Raw genomic sequence first — 23,554 nt, 5'->3', positions numbered from 1 at the left:
AACTATACACTTGGACCTCACATCATTCCCTCATCTTAGAAGAATGGAAGATAGTTAAAGTTCTTTAGTGGACAAATTAAAATTTGGAGAAATATCAAGAGGAAATATTGGTGAATCTATATGTAGTGTTAGTTATTCATGATCCCTTTATACGAAACATTTTAGCTATTATATGCATAATTTTTAGAGGATTAGTTTGTTATACATCACATTGAACCTCATAAATTTGAAGTCTAACTTGCTATAACACCTAATACAATTTCTTCCACAGAAGAAGGAGCTTTTTAGACAAATAATGTATTGTAAGATTGGGAAAATGGATTAACATAAAGTCATCCATTTTGTACTTTGTAGGTGGAGAATGATATTGTTGTCCCATTTGTATGCGGCTTAGATGTTTGATAAACTCTACTTGGAAAAATGCTCATCAAATATTAATCCCAAGATGTAGTATAGATAGTTTATAGCAATTATAAAGGTAAACTCAACTTTGTTGGTAATATTAAATCATGACCATATAACAATTTATATGATGAAGTACTAACAAAACTTTGCACCTTATATAAAAGAGATAGCAAATAACCATCTTAATCTAAATGTTGAAAGTTCATATATTTTGTGGTCATCCTTTGAAGGTCCGAATAGGCCGTTCTACCAAACCATATGATTATAGATGATAAACATTTGTGAAAGTATGGTGTATTCCAAACCAAAATGTTAAAATGTTTTAGCTATAAATGTGGGAACATCATTCGAAAAAATTTGCTCCAAATAGGAATATTGAAACACCATTCGATTGAAGAGAAAGTATATAATAGCAATAGTAAACACATTATCAAGAGTATTGACTTCCACTTAATGATTAAAGTAGTTAAAAGTAATAATAACATAATCATTATTAATAATCGACCGTAAGATAAAATGCCATTAACTTAAATAAACATAAAACTACAATTGACTCAAACCATTCTTCTATAGTAAAAGGGGGAATATTACGAGTTTGGCACTAAACACAATTGTAAACAACCAAAGGAAATGATTCGAGAGACAATCTATAGAGTTCAAATATAGAGAGAAAGGGTCCATGAACAAAAGTGCACCCCTTTTTCTAATCGGTTAAAGGTATTGGGATAATTGGGGTTAAGCGTCCTTGGGTTTGAATAGTATTGGGTTGGGTGACTTCCCGGGAAGTCCAAATTCAAGGAGTTTCTGAAAAGTCCAAATTCATGAATTTACATTTGGTATTAAAGAGGTTTTGGGTCTGACTTTGTTGGTTGGCTAGGAGAATCGCACCACATGTTGATTGATATCTGGCTGGTCTAGTTTGCTCCCGTTGGGCTCGACCCGAGGGGTAGGGTGTCAAAAAAGTGGGGCTCTCGGGAGAGCTATAGCTTTTAGCTTCCGTTCACGAGAGCGTGAACTTGTAGGGAAGCGTGGTGAATTGTAAACAACCAAAGGGAAAGGGCCTATGAACAAGAATGCACCACTTTTTCCAATCGGTTAAGGGTTTTGGGATAGTTGGGGTTAAGCGTCTTTGGGTTTGAATAGAACCATAAATGATCATTATGATCCATCTCCATAAAATAAAGAAGATTGTCTTCAAGGTCATATTAAAAATGTGAATGCCAAAATGGCAAGTCATTAACAAATGATGCAAGATTCTCAATCTCATCACAAAGGTTTTGAATCCACAACTTAACCTTTTGAGCCTCATAAACTTTATCAAGAGAAAATAAATCTTGTAAACACTTAACATCAAGTACAACAATTATTGATGATATAAAATATTTGTCCAAATAGCCATAGATACTGGAATAACAAGCTCATTAGAAATATGAGAAAAGAGTGAAAAAGGAAGAAGAGCTCAAGAAAGGGCATTAATATTAGCTATATAACTCCCTAGGTGATAAATAATACCAAAATCATATATCTAAAGCTTTAAAGCTCACTAAACAATACGACTAACTAAGTTTTTTTACTTCAATAATGAAGTAATTATAGCATGATCATCTTTTAATAATGTCCGAGAACCATATAAATATGCATGAAGTTTTTCAAAACCCCAAAACTACTGCTAAACACATTTCCTCTATTGTAGAGTAGTTCAGTTGTACTAGTTGTAATGTATGGTTGATGTATATAATATGACTAAGAACACTCAAGTTCTCTTGCATCAACACACATTTAAAACTAATATCAAAAACATCTATGTGCAAAATGAAAAGTTAAGTGTAGTTAGAATATGTTAAAACTGAAAGAGTCATCAATAACTCTTTAAAATCCATAAATGCCCTTTCATAGCCTATAGATAATATGAAAGATGATATTAACAACTTTAACAATATTTGCAGCAGTATAGTATAATAAAAAAGATGATCAATGAAATGGCTAAGATATTGCACCTTGCCTAAGAAGAGTTGTATGTCATTCACACACTTTGGAATAAAGAGTTTGGGAATAACCATAAATTTGTTAAGATCAACTTACAAACCTTCATTTGAAATATGGTACCTTAAATAAGTTATGTCTTTGAAGACCTAAACACGGACTTTGATCATTTTAGCTTTAAACCAACTTCTCGCAGCCGATCCAACACCGTACAAACATCATAGGCAAGTTCCTTCTACATCCCCTTCAAGTGGATCAAGACATCATCAATGAAGTCAATAATCATTTGTGATATATCATAAAAAATCTCATCTATCATTTGTTGAAAAGTCATTGGAGTATTGTTTAAATTAAATGGCATTACCAAAAAATTGTACAAACTAAATAATGTATAAAAAGTAGTTTTAGGAATATTTTCATCAACTATCAACATTTGCCAGTACCTAGAAAATCTAATATAGTGAACTAATGATTTCTCCCTAGACAATCCAAAAGATTAGCAGTGTGAGGCGGGATTATGACTTTATTTAACAAATGATAGTCGATGCAGAAATAAATACTTCTATTAGGGTTTATCATAAGAGGAGGTTCATATGCCTAAGGACTCTATGACTTTCGGATAACACTATTTTTTAATATCTCCTTAATATTTGCACATAAAATCTTAACCTCTTTTGGTGACTGATGATGAATTAGAACATTGACTAAACAAACATCCCCAGTTAGAATAGGATGATGTGTTATAATTTTGGCTCTAAATGAAAAATCAAATTCAAAGAGATTGGCACTCCTTCATAAGCCAATCAACTGTTATAATACAAATATTGTTAACGGGATTTAAAGAGGGTATAAAAGAACAAGACAGAAATATAAAAAGAAGTAATAAAGAGACAAAAGTGATGGAAGCAAAAGTAAGAGTAAAGGGGCGCAAAAAAGAATAAAAGTAAAAGGAATAGAAGAAATATAAGGAAATGTGAGACAAAAGGGAGAAGCTTCAAAGTTACACTGATTGCACCATAATTAATCCATACAGGATAAAGTTAAAAGCTCAATTCAGCACAACTTACAATGGCTGCAACTCAAACTCAAAATTGTTTATATGCACAACTAGATGTGCCTCATCCCATGCATTTGCATATATGTAACCGTTTCTATAAATAATGAAAACTGGCTCTACTACACGATGCAAATGTAGATAGCAGCATATGGCAATAAGCTGAACAATAAAAGATAAACTCGAGTTTGTATCAACTAATATAGAAAAAATAATAGGAAACCTATTATAAAAACGAGCTTGGGAAGTAAACATTAGATAAACTGGTACCCTTTGATGATACTCCTGAAATAAAAATAAAAAAGTCATTAACTTATTCGCATAAAGACTTACGTGACTCCTCATTTCTCAAAAGCATCTCAGTGTTTAGAACTTCCACTGAAACACCACCAACAAAACATGTTGACACTAAGGTCTCTACATAAGCAATAGAGGTTGCCAATCTTAAAGCATTTAAGACATAGATGAGAGGAGGGAATTAGGGAAATGTTGAGAAGATCAACAGTAGTTCATAGCCATGACCATGTCCTCACCCTTGTCCTTGAACTTAGGTGTAATACATGTGATTATGGAATAAGATTTAGATATACTATTATTGTGGATTTTTGGAATGTTGGGGGATAAATAGGGATAAAATAGTTATTAAAGGCTTTCTTATCAAATAATTACCCCTTTTCTAATTAGCTTAAGGGGAGTGAAATAAAGTGCATTACATGTGGTATTGGAGAAAATATAATAAACCCTTGAGTAAAGTATATTCTTATCCATAAATTTGAAATCATATGTATTGAACATCCATGCATACGTTCTTCCTCTTATGGATGCCACCATGGGATTGTGATACGGGTGGATGATTAGTTACCTCACATAAAATAGCTAATTTAAACAATAAAAGGATTGATAAATTTTTGTGTAGAAATAGAGATGTTAGTTCCCTTTGGTGTAATAGGGGTTGTTAGTCAATAGTCAATAAAGACATTCACATATTTGAAAGGGGGTAATGTAGCACATATAATAATGGAATGAAATTTAGACATACTGTCTGTAAGGAACCAACTCGCCGAGGTGTCGTAGGCTAAAGGAACCCCGAAAGTATGACCAAAATGACAAAGAGTTCATCGGATGAGACCAAGTCGAAGATCGAGTCCAAGACCGACTCTAGGACCGAGTTCGAGACCGACTCGGGGACCGAGTTCGAGTCCGAGTTCGAGACCGAGTTCGAGACGGAGTCCGAGATCCGAAATCGGGTCCGAGACCGAGTCCGAGGTCGAGTCCGAAGTCGGGTCCGAGATCGGGTCCGAGATCGAGTCCGAGATCGAGTCCGAAACCGAATCCAAAGTCGGATCCGAAATCGGGTCCGAGATCGAGCCAGAGACTAAGTCCAAATATTAATACGGGTCAAGGGGTGAAAGCCCAAAGCGTGCATCTCCCAGGGGGGGGGGGCTGCAGGGGGTTCCAAAAGTATAGTAGGGATAGTGAGGTCCAGGAACCAGTTTTGAAGGGACTCTCCAGTTGGGCTTCCAAACTGACTTGAGGTTGAGACTGGGACCGAGGGGCCTTGGGTGGGAGTGAGCATGGACTTGGCTGGTGCCGGAGGGGCCATCCAAGGAAGTGCTCAAGAGCAGCTCCCACTCCCGAAAGGGAAACCGATTGCGGTGCTCCCGGCTCATGTGGAATGGTGCCCCACTTGAGTACCATGTGGCTCATTGGTCCTCGCCCTTCCTAGGGGCTTGGGCCTTCCTTCGGGATGGAAGTGGGGGGCGAGAGGTACCCATACCGGGCCGTTAGGCCACGGTGTTTCGCCCCGGCGTCCCGAAGCAAGTGTTGCACTCAAGACTTGGGATTTAGAGGGTCCCATGATCAAGTCTTGTGGTACCAAGGGATGTTAGGAACCTGGAAGCTTGGTGTGCTTGGCTGCTTGTGCTTGCGGGGAGTGTAGCCGAACCTTAAGTCCAGTCTAACCTGGGGAGGGGGATTGGGAGTGATTTGGGAATCCGTGGAAGGATGGGTAACACTCCGTTGCTCGTGCAGTGAGTAGCTGAAACCAAGTAGGAGCTGGTACCATAGGCGAGAACCTTGGCGAGGGAACTTAGCAAAAGCCAAGGCGGTGTTGGACGGATAGGCGAGGTAAGCTGGCAAATTGGAAAGGAAAAATTTGTGGCTTACACTGTCATTGTAAAATTTTGGAGGATAAATGGGGATAAAATAGCCATTAAAAACTCTTTTATTAAGCAATTACAATTGGCCTAAGAAAAGAGAGATAGAGTGCACTATATCAGTGGAAACATCAATCTTCATTGGAACAAGATCATCTTTCACAGGAAGTGGATCTAAACAACATGTAGCAAAAAGTGGAAAAGGCGGTCCAAGAGAATGCTCCAATTTGCACAAGTGGTTATGCTCAAGCTATTGTATCACTATAATAACATCCTTTGAAGACTTATAGGAAAGTTATACAAACACTGACCATCATCTTAAGAATGATATGTGGCAGTCACCATAAAATGATCGAACCAGTAGTACACATTATCTCTAGGATTCCCATAGAAGAATTCTAGTTAAACGCAAGTATTGGTAGTAAGAGCAAGAGAAATTGTACCACGTGCCATGAATACCACTATCAACTAAATATGATTGTTCAATTGCAATTGCATAGCATTGAGAAATTACACCAACTATTGTTTTAGAGTTAGAGGAGGAGGTTGTTGCTTTGCTATGAAGATGAATGAAAAGGAAAAAATAAAAAATAAAAAATTGAAAAGGGTATAAGGGAAGTGAGATCTAGATGATGCAAAAGTTAAATCTAAACCAAAATCCCAAATTTAAGCACTCTTCAAGGACAATCAAACTTGCCTTTCAGTTCCACCAACGTGAGTGTATAAAATATAAAAATAGAATACAAAAATATGCATATCAATTAACCCAAGAACCCTAGTTTATATACAAGAGTGAGTGGTCCGGATTGAAGTTAATCCAATAGCTATCAAAATTTCATTATGTTAATATTAGTATACAACATCATTATTTTTACACTTGAACCTCACAAAAGGATAATATTCAACCAACTTCTGAGTTTTTAAAGCCAACTTTATCATCTTAAATTTTTGTTGTACAAAATAACTTGCATTACAGACAATACAAAAATGGAAGATAAGCCATCTCCCACTTGAGTTCTAGGATCTCAATCATAATCCATTCCTTGGGCTTCCCTATCAAGAGCTCTGATGCCATGATGTGCAATGTGACCATTATAGAATACCTCAAGCTGGAGAAAAAATCCTTAAGGTTTTTCACAGAGGGATTACTCTATAATTTAGTTACTGGTCCTTTACTTCTAAATAACTAGATTCATGCAGTCAATAAAGGATTCTTAAAATGGTTAATTATTGGAGTCATACAGAAGGATCCATCTCTTAGAAGACATTAAGCCAGATTATGAGATCCAAGACCTGATCTCTATGAAATATGCTGCTAAACATCCATGAGCTATCGGATGAAAAGAAATAGAGAAAAGTTTTAAGATTTATGTGTTTAAGTTTTTAGCTTAAAGCAGAAGTAAAATGGCACTTAGCCTAATGACTGTACTCTCTTGAAGGGTGTTAAATCTCAATAGAGCCAGCCAAATCTGAATTCTTACTAATTGCAATCACACTAACTTAACATATGTGGGCAGATGCATTCCCTAGACTCATGTATAGACGGTTGAATTGAGGAATATTCTAAAATATAGTTAAAATATTGGATTTACGAACGTGGCAAGAAGTCATAGGGAGCTGATGAATGCTTCTTCCAGCGATGACAAGATTTTATTCCGTGCTGTGAGCTAGATTGGGCAGGTCCTCTCGATCAGGGTTTGCCGCGATTTCATGACTCTATATATACATTACAGATAATCCTACAATATATACATTACAGATAATATATAGATTACAGATTATATACAGATTATATACAGATTATATATAATATATACATTACAGATAATTACAGACAAGAAAAGGTTGTAAGGGCCCTTTGAGGTTAGTTCAGCTCAAGGTGAATCACAAGGAAGAAGCTGACTTTGAAGCTTTACTTGTAGGCTGGCTTCATGTCTGGACGGTGAATGTAGACACTGGCAAACTCGTCTAAGTGAGTATTGCAATACCATCGTTGAATATGTAGAGTTTGACAGGTGTGACATCCATATCATTCGGCCTCGAGGAAATTCCGAGGTCAGCATGTTTTCCCGATGAAAGGAAGCCTATTTCCAGAGCATAGAACAAATTGGAAGTTTGAATTGAATGTTGAGACAATTCTCCATGCGTTGAAACGAGCTTTTCAGCTCCTCAAAGATGAATATCTGGACGTTTTCAAGATTGTATTAGAAGTAGCGGGGCAGTAATTGTTTCCTTCCAAGGTAAAGAGTTCCAGCGCATCACCATTCCCTGGGCTCAATGTTCCCAAGAATTTGTACGAGAAATTCTACAGAGGAAAAACAAAAAGCACACCTATCGCGCCAAACTTCTGGATTGGAAGACCTTCCTTAGGGCAGAAAGAGGGAGTTTTGATTTTTTCTTCTCGTGACGCGTCATCGATTGTTCTGGAGAAAGCGCGACGATCACTACTCTTGCGATGCACAACATCCCATCTAACGTTAAGGTTTATATATAATCTTCTTCTAGTTCGGGATCGACACGGGCGAGGTGTCGAAATTTTTGTGCCCTAAAAGGAAGGTCTTGAGCGGGTTTAGGGTTTATGGCGAGCTTGGACGAATGCCTCAAGCTCCTGCGCGGGAGCAACGATGAGCAGCGCCTGGTGGGTCTGCTTCTCGCCACCAAGTTTGTGTCCGGAGGCGATGCGCAAGCCGTCCACGAGGTGTTTGACGCCATCGGCTTCCAGTTCGTCGATCGCCTCTTGAGAACAGGTACTTCGTTTTCTCGCTCCGTTGTAGAATTGTTCGTTCTAAAGAGAGGATTTGCGTAGGCCTGGGGCATTTTGCCACGCACGAGAAAGAAATGCAGCAGCATGACTATCTCAAGCTCGGCATTTCTATACTCGCCGCATTTTGTAGAATTCCCGAGCTTGCATCTTCGAGCGATGTCATCGATAAAGTTCCCGTTTACGTGGAGGTGCTTAGCGCCAAGTACGTTTCTTCCCTCTTTCTCTCGATTTTCTTCTACTGAATCGAAAAGCCCAGGGACGTTTCTGTTGATGCTAGCGAGTGCTTGTTGGGAATTGCCGCAGCTTCAGACAAAGGCTTTGTAGCTGTTTGCCAGTCGAGAGTTTTTCAAGCCATTGGCAGCCTTCTCCAAAATGCTGCGCCAGGTATCTCTGTGTTCCTTTCAAGACTAGATACTTAGTTCTTCTTAATGTTTGCCTTCATCGTTACAGAAGCTCAAGAGGTTGTGGCGGTTGTGAAGCTCTTGTATTTCTTGGTGACAAGGCTAACTATGGAGGGCAAAACTTCGGAATACGCGCAAGGACTAGCATCGGTTGTCCCTCCTTTGTCGAGGCATCTGTCGTTGCAGCAAAATCTCGGGAAGTTTGAAGTGATGGAAGTGTTGAAATTGCTTTTGGTCTCTGTAAGTATAGCTCGTGTTTACAACAACCGCTGCTATTTTTTTATTTTTTGACCTTTTGCAGTCCAATACAAAAGCAGCGCTGAGTACGAACTGTGCAAGTCTTTCATGGGCCGACGATGTGCGCACAGGACTGGGTCAAATACTTCACAGTCGTGTTTGTATGTTCGTAGAATAAGGCAAACTCCATGCGGTCTTCTAATACTATAAACTAAATGCAGCACCAGAATACCGGAAAGGAGCTCTGGAGGTGGCTGAGCAAATGGTGGAGCATTTGGGAGGTTCGTGGCTTGTTGGAAACATCAACTTTCCTGACACAGAGGTATCAAGCTCTTCTTCTGACAGGTAAGTGCGATTGTATTTCGTTTACGCTTCAGAAGTTGATGAATCCCTGAGTCAGGTTTCTTTTCCTCGTGGTGGAGTCTCTGCGAGTAGAAATTCCCATCGTACTTGGTGATGTTCTACACGTTTCTAGCAGTTCCAGTGGCTGGGATATTGAGAAGCAGCGCAGTTTAGCTGTTTACTACTCTCTTGTTGAAAATATCATCAACTTCACCTCGCAGGAAGGTATTCAGCTCTTCTTTATTTCTCAGGATTTATTGCGAATTCTCATTCTTGCAGAGGCTTCCATCAAGGTGAATGCAAGTTCCTTGCAGAAGATAGTTTCTGCATTAGATGACATAGCTGGTATTCTGTTGGAATACCTGGAAGCTGCAAAGGTTGTTCTTTCTCTGCTTGTCTGATCGTCATCTTTCTTTTTTATTTTGTTACTTTTTCTTTGGCAGGACAATGGTGTCCATCAAGGGGACGAAGTAATAAGTTCCGTTCGGCTTCTTGGCCGGTGAGCAATTTGTTTCCAGAAAGATTCTCGACAAGTGAACTGAACAAGATTTTGGTAAGATACTTGGCCGAGGCTCCATCCGCACACAACACACGTTTCCTGAAACTTCTTAGCTTTCTTCTATCAGTCACTCCAGACAGTGAAACAAGGCAAGTTTTTTTTTTCCTCCAATACTCGGTTCTATGGATGTCTTACTGCAATGCTTGCAGCCCCTTCTACGCCGTGCAGTTTTTGGTGCCTGCATTGCTGCAGGTTACTATGGCTGAGGATGGTTGTGAGGCACTGGTATCATCAGGAGGACACAAGCAGGTTCATGTCATTGCGTTTGTAAAACCACTTTAAAACGTCTTGTCTCAGATAGTATCGTTCATCGTTACTTCACTAAAAAACCGAGATGAGGTTTTGATCGTTGAAGCACTCGACATTCTTCTCAATGTGCTGCAAAAGGTGACGTAGGAAATAACAAGAAGCTCGATGGCTTACTAGCTTTTTATCGATGACATGACACCAGAAAAACAGCTTGATTCACGAGCCTAGCTTTGTGGACTTTGTTCCGGCGCTGCCTGAGATCGTCTCTTGGGCCTGTAAGTACATTCTTTTCAAGTGCCAACATGGTTCTTATATCGTTTTGTTTGCAGTGAAAACCGACCAAAATATGGAGAGTGCAATGGCGACGTGTTTCTGCACATCAGTGTTGGATATGACGGACGAAGGCGCTCTGAAAGACTGCCTGGAAGCCTCCGAGCTGGAGAGAATCTATACCCTTGTTGGCAAGTGCTTACAGCGCTGTTATCAGGTATCATCTTACACTTTCCAAGCGTAGAGTTTGCCACCATTTACTCCCCGGCTTTCAAATTCAGGGTGAAGCAGCAGAGGAGGAAGATTTGATGGACATGATCGTTTCAGGTCGATTCTTTGATCTCTTTTTCTAGTTAAAGAAACCATTAGAGCTCATGTCAGGTTGTTTGATTTCCATGTCTCCAGGTTGTCTGGCATGTCTTAACCGATACCCATCGCTCAAGTCCAACTTAAAGTCTTATTTGGCTTTGATTCCAGATAACAGGTGCACATTTCATGGCATTCATTCATTCACTCGTGTTTTTTTTTGTCTTTTCTTTTCTTGCCAGGTCTTCGACCCCAAGCCTTCGCATGTTAGCGAAGCTGTTGTCTTGAGATAGCGAGGCGGGCAGAACCAGAGCTGTATAAAGAGAGTCACATGCTTAGAAAAGTAAGTCGAGCACGATGCTTTTGCTACGTTCTTTAAGTGCTGCGTGTGATGAGCCTTCCCCCGATGAAGTTAACTCGTTTCCCAGATCTGCGGTATCAGCAGAAGAAATGAAGAAGGCTGAGCTGATCCATCGAGATGGCAAGTTCATAAGAGAGATAAGCGATCATCGTTACGTCACTCTAATCGGGGAAGAAAGAAAGAGGAGGAAGAAGGCATGTTTTGTGTTCCCTTGGTTAGCGGATCCGACCAGATTGAGTTACAGGCGCACACAGAGCGAGCTTCTCGAACAGAGTGAAAGGACAAGCACCAGGAAAACGTTTGGGAAGCAAGAACGCTAGGCAGAAGATTTGCAGGAGTTTTTGCAGTGGCCAAGCCTTCTTTTGAAGTTTGGAGTATCCATGGAATTTCCATGCCAGAAAGAGTGACGCGTTTCTTTTGGAGCCGTCGGTCGCTGTCGCGAGTTCTCTCGATCGTAGCGCTGATTGATGAGGGGGGGCCAGACCAGAGAGACAGGAACTCGCAAGAACACGATCTCTCTTCTCTTCTCTCTCTCTCTCTCTCGGGTTCTTACAGAGTAGCAGCGAAGCAAGCAAGCAAGCAATTCGGTCCAGATCATGATGGTGGCTGCTGGGAAATTGGAAAGATTGGATTGATGGCAAAAACATTCAGACCACCTGGCCCGGAATCTGGGGAACACAAAACAAAAAATCTGAATTTGCTGCTCTGAATTGCAAAGAAAGAAGGGAAAAAAAGAAGAAGAGAAAAGAGCCAGGCTTTGATTCTTCCAATCATCTCTTGTTTAGATATATAAAGAGCGGGAGAGGGAGAGTCCCCTGTTTTTCCTTCCGAAAGGATGAATCTCTTTGACGAGAATGCCGCCGCGATGATGGACAATCTCCTGATTTCTTCCATCGATTCGCCGGCCAGCGATGCCTGGACCGTAGCTGCGCTGGATTCGGCGTCGCCCACGTCTGGATTTTGCCCGGATTCCATCAGCTATTCCCTGTTTCATCCCTCGGGATTCCTGGCTGCATCGGCGAATTCCTCTCCCGATCACCAGAAGGCTGGCAGTAGCGGGAAGCCGGGATCCAAACGCAGCGGCAGCAGCTCCAAATTCTCGACGGATCCGCAGAGCGTGGCGGCGCGGATGCGTCGCAAGCGCATCAGCGAGCGATTCAAGACGCTCCAGCGCCTGGTTCCCGGCGGCAGCAAGATGGACACGGCGTCGATGCTGGACGAAGCCATCAGCTACGTCAAATTCCTCAAGCACCAGATCTGGCTCCATGAGATCGCCATTGCCAGCAGCACAACGATCAATAGCAACAGCTGCAGCAGCGTCGATAGTGGATTTCTCTCGTCTCTCTCATCCTCCTCTAGCAATTTCGATCATGAGAGGCTCGCTGCTACCAGCGATGCCCCCGCACAACTCTGGAATGTATAACAAATGTTCTTTACTTTCAAGATCTTGCCGTACATTCTCGTGATCGTCCGTACTATTCCTCTCGAGCATATAAGCATGAAGAAAATTTGGGGTTTTTGGCTTCACTTACTAGGGCAGATTCTTGGCTATGGCGCAGCGCATCAAGCTCGGCTCGCAAGGTCTCGAGGTCTCCAAGCAAGGCCTCGGATGCATGGGAATGTCGGCATTCTACGGCCCTCCCAAGCCGGAGGGGGAGATGATCGAGCTCATTCGCACGGCGATCGAGTCGGGGATCACATTCCTGGACACGGCGGACATGTACGGGCCTTACACCAACGAAATCCTCGTCGGCAAGGTAGGATTTGGCTCTTCTATCGAAGCATTCTCGTAGATTGGATTTCTTTTGGCTGCTAGGCGATCAAGGGTATCAGAGACAAGGTGGAACTGGCCACCAAGTTTGCATTCTTCGTGGACGAGAAGGGGAATCGAGGGATTCGTGGTGATCCAGCCCACGTCCGTGCTGCTTGCGAGGGCAGCTTGAAGAGGCTGGATGTGGATTGTATCGATCTCTACTACCAGCACCGTGTGGATCCGAAAGTTCCCATCGAAATCACGGTACTGTTCCAGAGTTTTTTCTCGCTGTTCTATACTGATAGGTGGTTTTCTTGGCTTTGAAAGGTAGGGGAGATGAAGAAATTGGTGGAGGAAGGGAAGGTCAAGTATCTGGGCTTATCTGAGGCTTCTTCTTCTGATATTCGCCGAGCTCATGCGGTCCACCCCATCACTGCTGTTCAGCTCGAGTGGTCCCTTTGGAGTCGAGATGTCGAGGAGGACGTTATTCCAACTTGCAGGTCTGCTAGAAGCTGAGCTAGATCCTTCCCAATCAAAGTTTTGATCCGAGACTTGTGTTGCAGGGAACTTGGAATCGGAATAGTTGCTTATAGTCCTCTCGGACGAGGATTCTTCTCTGGAAAAGCCATCGTAGAAGAGATTGGCGATGGGGATTTCCGCAAGGCAAGCTTTGATAAGTCTTTTACAGTTCAAGCTTGACTGTAACGTGGGCTTTTTCTTGAGCAGTTTGTCCCAAGGTTCCAAGGTGAGAACCTGGAGCACAACAAAACCATCTACGAGAAGCTGTGCAAGATAGCGGCCAAGAAGAACTGTACCGCAGGGCAGCTTGCTCTGGCTTGGGTCCAGCACCAAGGCGACGACGTTGTCCCCATTCCAGGCACCACCAAGCTCAAGAACTTCAAGGAAAACATTGGATCGCTAGACGTGACCCTCTCCAAGGCCGAGATTGACGAGATTGAAAGCGTGGTGGCTGGAGTCAAGGGAGAACGATACGGTGATATGTCCAGCACTTGGCGATTCGCGACAACACCACCTCTTTCTTCCTGGAAGCCGTAAGTTCATACAAGTTTGTGAAGAACAATGGAAGAACAAATAAAGTTTCTAAGACCCTCCCTTGAGCTGGGGAAGTTTACTCGCGAGCTTCGGCCAATGTCAGTGAAGAAAAGCAACTATGGCGCAGAGAAGAGGCATCCAGGACAATAACTTTGTTTACCTCAAAGGCAATGGTACAAGCTGGCTTTTCTACTGACGAGTGTGTCGAGCTTATCAAGTCGTGCAAGACCCTCTCTCGAGCCAGGGATATCCACTCGCGAGTTTTGGCAAATCTCCAGGGAGAGGATGGGCCGTATATCGCCAATCTTCTCGTCCAGATGTATGGCCTTTGTGGGAATGTGGAGCTGTCGCTGCTGGTCTTTGGCAGCATCACTCACAAGGACATATACTCGTGGAACTTGATGCTGTCTGCGTATGCCCAAAATGGGCATCTCGCGGAGTCCGAGGTGGTGTTCCTCCAAATGCCGGCTAGAGACCGAGTCTCGTGGAACACGATGCTGTCCGCCTATGCCCAGCTCGGGCACCTCTCCAAGCTCCAGGCTCTCTTCGATGCGATGCCAGACTGGGATGTGGTCTCGTGGACGTCTCTTCTGGCCGGATACTCACAGGCAGGACAAGCGGAGCGCGCAAAGAGAGTCTTCGATCAAATGCCGCTCAGGAACTACGTGTCCTGGACTGCAATGCTGTGCGCGTATGCCCAGGCCGGGGATATCGAACAGTCGAAAGCTCTCTTCGACGCCATGCCGGACAGGAACCTCGTCGCCTGGAACGCCATGCTGGCTGCTTACGCCCAGCGGGGACTCTCCGAGAAAGCAAAAGCACTATTTGATGGTGCACCCGACAAGGATATGGTTTCGTGGAACTCGATGCTCGCTGCTTATGCGCAAGCCGGGAACCTACAAGCAGCTCTCGAGGTCATCGCTCTCATGCCGGAACTGGACGTGGTCTCGTGGAACACAGTGCTCGCGGCTTACGTCCAAAACGGGTGCTTGGGTGACTCAAAGGCGCTGTTCGACTCTATGCCGGAGAAGAACTTGGTCTCCTGGAACGCCGTATTAGCGGCTTTTGCTCAGAGCGGGGAGCTGGAAGCTGCAAAGTCCGCGTTTGATTTCATGCCGGAACAGGACTTAGTTACGTGGAACTGTATGCTCAGCAGCTACATGCACAACGGCCATTTGGAGGACGCGATGTGGTTCTTCACTTCTATCCCGGTGCCGGACGTGGTTTCGTGGAGTACCATGGTTTTGGTTTACGCTCACAATGGACGCCTGGAATCCGCCAGTGGTTTGTTCCAAGCGATGCCGGTCCGAGACGTGGTCGCCTGGAACACTATGCTGGCTCTAAACACACAATGCGGGAACTCCGCAAAGAGCTTGGAGCTTTTTGCGAGCATGGCAGTGGATGGACTCAGGCCGAACGATTCCTCGTTTGCTTCCATCTTTCACGGCTGCAATCACCTGGGCGATGTTCATCTTGGGTGGAGTTTCTTCTGCTCGATGCTGAGGGACTTCGAGGTGAAAGCCGGCAAGCACCACTTTAGCTGCATGGCTGATCTTCTTGGTCGTGCGGGGTACTTGCGGGAGGCTGAAAGCTTGATCCTCAGCATGCCTTACGTTCCGGATGCGATAGACTGGCTGTGCCTGCTGGGAGCTTGCAGCGCTAGGAAGAGTGTAGCTTTGGGGACCCGTGCTGGACAAAACGCTCTCAACGCTGATCCATCAAACGAAGCAGCGTATGTGTTGCTAGGAAATCTGATAAATGGGAGTGAGGTGGATGCTCTTACATTGTTGAAGCTTAAGAAGCGCAGACGTTTCAGGCAAGAAAAGGTATGAGTTCTCTTTTCTATTTTTCTTCCTTCGTGTTTTCGTTTTTCTTCTTGACGCTGATGCTGCTTGACTGTAGGAAACTAATGGAGATCGGCTTTAGTCAAAAGTGGTACCTTCTTTTCAAGCACTGATGCCGTTGTGAGTCGTGTCTTGTTCGAGCAAGGTAACAACGCGAACTCACCGCAACTGGCTAGTCAAGTATCCATATGACGTGTATAGAGATTCTCATCGGAAAGGCAAGTGCTCGGTGGTCATCCAAACTAGCCAGTTTTGCTCACATTTCTATCCTTTTCAAGGGGATGCAGGGGCAATCAGAAGTAAAATGGACCATCCGTGGCCATCCATCCCGAGGCTCCAAGTAGACTTTACTTTTAGCACCCGAAATCTTCTAACAAGGAACAGTGACCACGCCAAGGGCGCAGAAAAAGTGAAACACTTGTGGACTCTCTGAAGCATCTGCTGTTGATATCCGTGGAGCTCACGCAGCACACTTTCACTGCAGTCCACATTTTGAATGAAATCTGTTTATGGTTACTTCCAAAACTTTGAAAAAAAACTTCTTTGCGTCACACTCTTCAGGCGCGAGAATGCGGGAGTGGAAAGCTTACTATCTAGGAAAAACCACTCCGATTCAATCAGCTATCTAAAAACACCCGTTCGGCCCCGGTCGGGTCCGGTCGGCCGACACCCGAACGGGACGTTCCGACCGCGTTCGGCCGTTCCGACCGGTCGGCCGACCGCCCAACCCGGTCGGATACCGGTCGGATGTTCTTTGTGCATAGCGTTCTCCCCTATCTCGGTGGACGACTTGTGGGCGTGGAGAAATATACTGGTTGGATTGGACAAGTTGTGGCAACAGGGAATCATTTAAGTCCTTGGCGCTTGGACGAAGCTCGACGAAAGCGCGATGACGAAGCCATACGCAATCCATCACCTTTTTCTGCGCAACTTTCTTCGTTTCGTTCTATCTAGCGTTCTGTTCGTTTGGTAAAGCTCGGCTTTTGTTCGTGATGTTCGCTCGTTTTCTTTACATGGCTATGGAGGCGCAACTTTCTTCGTTTTTCTCTTGCCTCAGGCGATCAAAGGCATTCGGGAAAAAATCCAACTCGCTACAAAATTTGGAGTAACTCTTCCCGAACGCGAAGGCGGCGATTTCAGTGGCATGGCCATCCGAGGCGATCCCGCTTACGTCCGCGTAGCCAGCCTTAAAAGACTCCAGGTCGACTCCATCAACACTGAGTTGATCTCAATGTTCCAATCGAGGTGACAGTAAGTTCGTACTGTGATTATAGTATGCGCAAACTTATGATGATCTCATGCACAAGTTGGGGCGATGAAAGAGCTCGTGGAGGAAGGAAAAGTGAACTCTCGGAAGCGTCGGCTGGAGATATCCGTCGAGCTCAAGCGATTCATCCAATCACTGCTGTTCAGATCGAGTGGTCTCTCTGGAGCCGTGACATCGAGGAAGAAATCATTCCTGCAGGTAAGCAAAGCTCGAATCATCGACGTGTTTACCAGCTTTGCTGCTGATCTGATCATAGGGAGCTAGGAATTGGAATTGTTATATACAGTCCTGGACGAGGATTCTTCTCGGGAAAGGCCGTGGTGGCTTCCGTTACTCCCAAGCATGTCACCCACAGACCCTTCTGAGGTTTCAAGGAGAGAACCTAGAGCGCAACAAAGCCATATTCGAGAAGCTCTGCAAGCTAGCTGCGAGAAAGAATTGTACTTCCGGGCAGCTTGCTCTGGCTTGGGTCCAGCACCAAGGTGATGACGTTGTTCCCATTCCAAGCACCACCAAGCTCCAGAACTTCGAACAGAATCTAGCTTCTCTTGAGCTCTCTCTCTCCAAGGAAGATCTAGAGGAGATTGAAAGAGTGGGCTCTTTCAAGGGAGAAAGAATCAGCGAAAACTATGTAACAGCTACATGGCGTTTTTCCTCGCCACCTCTCACAAGCTAGACAGTCGATCCTCACCTCTGGAAAAAAAAAAAAAAAATGCTTTGCACTCGCTAAGAAGAAGCAACTACAATGCACTAAGTAGAGCAAATTAATTTCTCCACTTCCAGGAAGGCACGAAGGATGCGGATACGAACGAAGGGAATGGTCTTTATGCAATCTAGATTTGGCGAAGAAAAAGGGTTTTTTGCTTGGCAATGGTGCAGCGCATCAACCTCGGATCTCAAGGTCTCGAGGTCTCCAAGCAAGGCCTCGGATGCATGGGAATGTCGGCATTTTACGGCCCTCCCAAGCCGCAGGAGGAGATGATCAAGCTCATTCGTACGGCGATCGAGTCGGGGATCACATTCCTCGACACTGCGGACAAGTACGGGCCTCACACCAACGAAGTCCTCGTCGGCAAGGTAGGATTTGGCTAAGCATTTCGTGGATTTTTTTCGGCTTCTAGGCGATCAAGGGTATCAGGGACAAGGTCCAAGTGGTCACCAAGTTTGCATTCTTCGTGGACGAGAAGGGGAATCAAGGGATCCGTGGTGATCCAGCTTACGTCCGTGCTGCTTGCGAGGGCAGCTTGAAGAGGCTGGATGTGGATTGTATCGATCTCTACTATCAGCACCGTGTGGATCCAAAAGTTCCCATCGAAATCACGGTACTGTTCTAGAATTTTATTTTATTTTTTCTCGCTGTTCTATACGGATATGGATGGTTTTATTGGTTTTGAAAGGTCGGAGAGATGAAGAAATTGGTGGAGGAAGGAAAAGTGAAGTATCTGGGCTTATCTGAGGCTTCTTCTGCAGATATTCGCCGAGCCCATGCAGTCCATCCTATCACTGCTGTTCAGCTCGAATGGTCCCTTTGGAGTAGAGATGTCGAGGAGGACGTTATTCCAACTTGCAGGTTGGGTGAGCTGATCGTTGCCATTCAAAGTTTTGATCAAGTCTTGAGTTGCAGGGAACTTGGAATCGGAATAGTTTCTTATAGTCCTCTTGGACGAGGATTCTTCTCTGGAAAAGCCATCGTAGAAGAGATTGGCGATGGAGATTTTCGCAAGGCAAGCTTTGGATGTACTCTTTACAGTTCAAGCTGATTCTAACTAACATGTTTTCTCGAGCAGCTAGTCCCAAGGTTCCAAGGTGAGAACCTGGAACACAACAAAGTCATCTACGAGAAGCTGTGCAAGATAGCGGCCACGAAGAACTGCACCACAGGGCAGCTTGCTCTGGCTTGGGTTCAACACCAAGGCGTTGACGTTGTCCCCATTCCAGGCACCACCAAGCTCAATAACTTCAAGGAAAACATTAGATCGCTGGACCTGACCCTTTCAAAGGTGGAGATGAACGAGATTGAAAATGCGGTTGCCGGAGTGAAGGGAGATCGCTATGGTGATATGTCCATGGCCAGGACTTGGCGATTCGCGACAACACCACCTCTTTCTTCCTAAGTGCCGTATAGAGCAGTTTATAAGATCCTTTCTCGAGCCAGGGGAATTGACTCGCGAGTTTTGGCCGATCTCTGTGAAGAACTGTACGAAGGTCTCGTGCTCAAGCTCACGAAGTTAGATCCAGCGGATTCATGGTGGTCTGGAAAACGCGGGAAGAAGCTTCCCTGAAGAACTAGAATGTACCCGCTTACTTGGAGGCAATGCTTCAGGTAGACTTCATTGGGTTTCTTCCGAAATCACGGTGAAGTTTAATACAGTGATCCACACAGGTGGGTTATCCATCGAGCTCTCGTAACTGCGGTCCAAATTGAATAGATTCGTCATCTGTTGATGGTAACTTGGTTATGGATCGTGAAGCTTCATTATCACGAGCATGATCTTTTTAAGACTGTTCCGAAGCTGCAAAATTTAGAATTTCTTCAAGCGCGAGAGAAAGAACCACTCTGATTCAATCAGCTCACACAGGCCGCGGTCGGCCGCGGTCGGCCGACACCGGGAATTCCGACCGCGTTCGGCCGTTCCGACCGGTCGGACCGGTCGGATATTTTCCATGGCGATGGAAGTTAGAGTAAAGCTCGGCTCTCAGGGCCTTCAAAACAGGGGACGCTTCTTCACATCTATGGCCTTCCAAAGAAATTATCCATGTCATTCGCAAACCGACCTGAACATTGAGATCAACTAGATGTTGATAGTAGAGATCAATGCAGTCGACCTGGAGTCTTTTCAGGCAAGCAGCACGGACGTAAGCGGGATCGCCTCGGATGGCCATGCCACCCGCCTTCGGGAAGAGTCACTCCAGATTTTGTAGCGAGTTGGACTTTGTCCCGAATGCCTTTGATCGCCTGAGGCTAGAGCAAAACGAAAAGAGGCAAAAGAAAGAAGCCGTGCAAATGAAAATCTCATTGGCATATGGCCGTGATTATAGTATGCGCAAATTTATGAAGGTTGGGGCAATGAAAGAGCTCGTGGAGGAAGGAAAAGTGAAATACTTAGGACTCTCGGAAGTGTCGGCTGCAGATATCCGTGTAGTTTACGCGATTCATCCAATCACTGGTGTCCAGATCGAGTGGTCTCTTTAGAGCCGTGACATTGAGGAAGAAATCTTTGCAACTTGCGGACGAGGATACTTCGCCGTGGTGGAAGAAATTGGTGACGATGATTTCAGTTTTACTCCCCTTTTCTCAAGCATGCCGAGGTTTCAAGGAGAGATGGAGCGGAACAAAGCCATATACGAGAAGTTCTGCAAGATAGCTGCGAGAATGAATTGCACTTCTGGGCAGCTTGCTCTGGCTTGGGTCTAGCACCAAGGCGACGACATCGTTCCCATCCCAGGCTCCAGAACTTCGAATACTCTTGGGATCACTCTCTCCAATGAAGGTCTGGAGATTGAAAGAAAGAATCAACTGCATGGCGTTTTTTCCTCGCCAACTCTCGCACGTTAGAGAGTGGATCCAAAATGCACATCTGGATCTTCACTAATAATAATTTGTCTTTGTAGCAAATTAATTTCTCTACTTTCTGGAAGGGACAAAGGTAGCGGATACGAAACAGCCCGCGGAATGGAGGTCTTTATATTCACCTCCAATTGCGGATGGGAAGTAGCTCGTCTTCTCCGGTTGCATCACCCACAAGACATTTGTCCTCTATTTCTCTTTGATATTGGCTATGGCAGTTCCAAAGGTAAAGCTGGGGCCTCAGGGCTTGGAAGTCTCAAAGCAGGGGCTTGGATGCATGGGAATGTCCCATAAAATTTATGGCCCTCTAAAGCCCGAGGCCGAAATGATCGATCTCATCCGCAAGGCTGTTGATTCTGGTGTCACATTCCTGGATACATCGGATGTCTATGGGCCACATACCAACGAAGTTCTTGTTGGAAAGGCAAGTACCTCCACAGCTTATTTGCTCTTCCCTTTCCAATGCATTGGCCATTTTTTCAGGCAATTCAAGGCATTCGGGACAAGGTGCAGCTCGCTACAAAGTTTGGAATAACTATTCCCGAAAGCGGCAAGTTGAGTGGTATGGCCATCCGAGGGGATCCCGCTTACGTCCGTGCCGCTTGCGAGGCCAGCTTGAAGAGGCTCCAGGTCGACTACATTGATCTCTACTACCAGCACCGCGTTGATCAGAGTGTTCCCATCGAGATCACGGTACTTCCATTTTTTTTAATCGATAGCATTGTGTTTATGAATTAAAAAAAAAAAAATCATGCAGGTTGGAGCGATGAAAGAGCTCGTTGAGGAAGGAAAGGTGAAATACTTGGGACTTTCCGAAGCATCTGCTGAAGATATCCGCCGCGCTCACGCCATCCATCCAATCACTGCAGTCCAGCTTGAATGGTCTCTATGGACTCGTGACATTGAGGAGGAAGTAGTTCCAACTTGCAGGTAAGATCAAGTTTCTTAGTGCATCATGGATCACGTATAACACGTTTAGGCCTGGATAATTATTAGGGAGCTAGGAATTGGAATCGTTCCATACAGTCCTCTAGGACAAGGATTTTTTTCGGGGAAAACAGTGGCGGAGGAAATTGGGGACGGAGATTTCCGAAAGGTATGTATCTCCATTCATGATCTCGATATGATTATCACATGATATATAACAGACCATTCCAAAGTTTCAAGGAGAGAACTTGGAGCGCAACAAAGTCATATACGAAAAGCTTTGCAAGATAGCTGCGAAGAAGGCGTGCACTCCGGGGCAGCTTGCTCTGGCTTGGGTCCAGCACCAAGGTGACGATGTTGTTCCCATTCCAGGCACCACCAAGCTCCAAAACTTTGAAGAGAATCGAGCTTCTCTTGGAGTGTCTCTCTCCAAGGAAGATCTAGAGGGGATTGAGAGCGTGGCGTCTCCCGGTTCTTTCCAAGGAGAAAGAGTTAGCAACACTTTTAAGACAACTACATGGCGTTTCTCGTCACCACCTTTGCCGCAGTAGATTAGGTTGACATGAAAGCTCAGCTACATTTCTTTCTCCATTTCTGAGAACAGTACTGTTATATTAAAACAAAATTTATACGTTTAAATCAAAGAGTTTTGGCGGCGGGGCCTATGTTGAAGGTCGTGTCGATCGGTTGCGAAGTCGTCGATGTGTTGGCATTCGGGAGGACGAGAACACTGCGATTCGTATATGCGAGTGGTGACGAGAATGGAAGCCCTGTGCATAACGACGCTTGGAACTATCTGTATGCGACTAACACTATCCAAGAGACTGGAAGAGGGACTTGGAACAACTCATGGGGGACTTGATTGGAATACAAGTTAATCAAAAAATGTTTGCGTTTCTGTTAGTGTGGCTCCTTTATTTCAATCAGCGTCAGGTTCACTCTGACGCCTGACTGATTTTGAACACTCTGATCGTCTAGACAATGGAGTGGTCTGTGTTGGGGAGAACATGTTTCTGGCTGCCAGTAATTATGCGTACTCCGTTAAAACTCTTTCCTCAAAAAGTCGAAAGAGAATCAAGGTTGGAGCAACTCGCTCAACAGAAGTTTGTGTGGAAATCTGTTACTCTCGAAAAGAAAAATGCTATTGACCAGTGTTCTGTGATTTTTTGTCTTTGCTAAATTTCGGAATGCTGCTTTCCTGTATAGAGCTCTTCAGTTTTGCCGACACTCCGCTTTCTCGATCTCTCCAGCAAGAAGATCTGGGGAAAGCAGATGAAGATTTTGGAGAGGCAGTACTACAAGATCGTGGTCTCGGCAAACCCAATGACAAGAACGCGATCCTGCGTTTCTTCTATACGCCCTCGTGGATCTAACAGCGAAGATTCTTCAGGACCAAAGGTGGCAACGTCTACTACTTTGGTTGCGATGCAGCCAACGGCTATCGTGTCTCAAGCTACGACGATGTGTAACTTGACCAGGTGGTTCCTTGCCGATGGATCGCTTCCTGACCTTTTGGTCGACCTCAAAACAGGCATTCGCTTCCACGCCGGTAAGGGCGAATTACAAAGATTTTGAGGAGTCGTCAGGTAGCGATCTGGATGACGTGAAAACGAAGTATCGGCAGTATACCATGGAGAGTTTTGGAGGACGTCGATCGTTCAGAGCTAACCAAAGTTATTGGAGGCGTATCGTCTATGCAAGAACTCGTTTCCGTGATCACACAAGAGCGAGAAGGCGTGTTTCCAGCACTCGATCTCCTCTACATGAAGGTGGTCGTCGGGTATGAGGACTCTGATCTCATGTTTGCATCGCCTTACGTTAAGCACGCCATCTACGAGGGACTTCGGGACTAGCACAACGTCGAGTTGCGGCGTTTCCTCCAGCTCAAGTCGTCCTGGGACCATTTGGAGCTCTCAAGAGCGCATTGCTTGGATCGGCCTTCCAGAAGCACGCAACCGGGGTGCGGATGTACCGAGCTCGCGCGCTTTTCGATCAGGTGGGCTATCGCCAGGCGAAAACCTTCATGGCGCTCTTCGAGTTTGGGGCTCCTAGGAC

General features: G+C 44.7%; 6 protein-coding genes and 1 pseudogene across 7 annotated transcripts; all 7 read left to right on the top strand.

The window, feature by feature from the left end:
* Window positions 1-8,159: 8,159 nt before the first annotated feature.
* LOC9643897 (neurochondrin) lies at window positions 8,160-11,105 on the top strand. Of its 2 annotated transcripts, none has more exons than XM_024689213.1 (17): window positions 8,160-8,345; window positions 8,405-8,564; window positions 8,640-8,746; window positions 8,813-9,003; window positions 9,065-9,161; window positions 9,222-9,345; window positions 9,401-9,567; window positions 9,622-9,719; window positions 9,786-9,841; window positions 9,901-9,990; window positions 10,051-10,150; window positions 10,199-10,288; window positions 10,353-10,425; window positions 10,480-10,637; window positions 10,702-10,747; window positions 10,826-10,904; window positions 10,969-11,105. In XM_024689213.1, exons 1-17 carry the CDS (start codon window positions 8,177-8,179, stop codon window positions 11,012-11,014), a joined length of 1,851 nt encoding a protein of 616 aa, XP_024544981.1. In that variant the 5' UTR covers window positions 8,160-8,176; the 3' UTR covers window positions 11,015-11,105. The 2 variants fall into 2 exon arrangements, with proteins under 2 accessions (XP_024544981.1, XP_024544980.1); XM_024689212.1 differs by having other exon boundaries at window positions 8,619-8,746.
* Window positions 11,106-11,274: 169 nt separating this feature from the next.
* LOC112351393 (transcription factor LAX PANICLE 1-like) lies at window positions 11,275-12,534 on the top strand. Its single transcript, XM_024689254.1, has one exon. It carries the CDS (start codon window positions 11,923-11,925, stop codon window positions 12,508-12,510), a length of 588 nt encoding a protein of 195 aa, XP_024545022.1. The 5' UTR covers window positions 11,275-11,922; the 3' UTR covers window positions 12,511-12,534.
* An 80-nt stretch (window positions 12,535-12,614) lies between these two features.
* LOC9643896 (probable aldo-keto reductase 4) lies at window positions 12,615-13,972 on the top strand. Its single transcript, XM_002984211.2, has 5 exons — window positions 12,615-12,844; window positions 12,904-13,104; window positions 13,168-13,340; window positions 13,404-13,503; window positions 13,567-13,972. Exons 1-5 carry the CDS (start codon window positions 12,638-12,640, stop codon window positions 13,894-13,896), a joined length of 1,011 nt encoding a protein of 336 aa, XP_002984257.1. The 5' UTR covers window positions 12,615-12,637; the 3' UTR covers window positions 13,897-13,972.
* A 67-nt stretch (window positions 13,973-14,039) lies between these two features.
* LOC112351385 (pentatricopeptide repeat-containing protein At4g02750-like) lies at window positions 14,040-15,981 on the top strand. The gene is made up of 2 exons (XM_024689216.1): window positions 14,040-15,719; window positions 15,796-15,981. Exons 1-2 carry the CDS (start codon window positions 14,064-14,066, stop codon window positions 15,817-15,819), a joined length of 1,680 nt encoding a protein of 559 aa, XP_024544984.1. The 5' UTR covers window positions 14,040-14,063; the 3' UTR covers window positions 15,820-15,981.
* On the top strand, window positions 15,926-17,680 carry LOC112351411 (annotated as a pseudogene).
* Window positions 17,681-17,798: 118 nt separating this feature from the next.
* LOC9643895 (auxin-induced protein PCNT115) lies at window positions 17,799-19,413 on the top strand. The gene is made up of 5 exons (XM_002984210.2): window positions 17,799-18,081; window positions 18,126-18,326; window positions 18,402-18,574; window positions 18,629-18,728; window positions 18,792-19,413. Exons 1-5 carry the CDS (start codon window positions 17,875-17,877, stop codon window positions 19,116-19,118), a joined length of 1,008 nt encoding a protein of 335 aa, XP_002984256.1. The 5' UTR covers window positions 17,799-17,874; the 3' UTR covers window positions 19,119-19,413.
* A 1,280-nt stretch (window positions 19,414-20,693) lies between these two features.
* LOC9644928 (auxin-induced protein PCNT115) lies at window positions 20,694-22,143 on the top strand. The gene is made up of 5 exons (XM_024689241.1): window positions 20,694-20,996; window positions 21,056-21,265; window positions 21,330-21,502; window positions 21,569-21,668; window positions 21,721-22,143. The coding sequence occupies exons 1-5, from the start codon at window positions 20,784-20,786 to the stop codon at window positions 22,048-22,050; spliced, it is 1,026 nt and encodes a 341-aa protein (XP_024545009.1). The 5' UTR covers window positions 20,694-20,783; the 3' UTR covers window positions 22,051-22,143.
* The last annotated feature ends 1,411 nt before the right edge of the window (window positions 22,144-23,554 follow it).

Source organism: Selaginella moellendorffii, unplaced genomic scaffold (assembly GCF_000143415.4).
Source record: "Selaginella moellendorffii unplaced genomic scaffold, v1.0 SELMOscaffold_61, whole genome shotgun sequence".
Taxonomy (NCBI): Eukaryota; Viridiplantae; Streptophyta; class Lycopodiopsida; order Selaginellales; family Selaginellaceae; genus Selaginella; species Selaginella moellendorffii.
The sequence above is the reverse complement of the archived record's forward strand: the minus strand, read 5'-3'. Positions and strand labels throughout refer to the sequence as shown.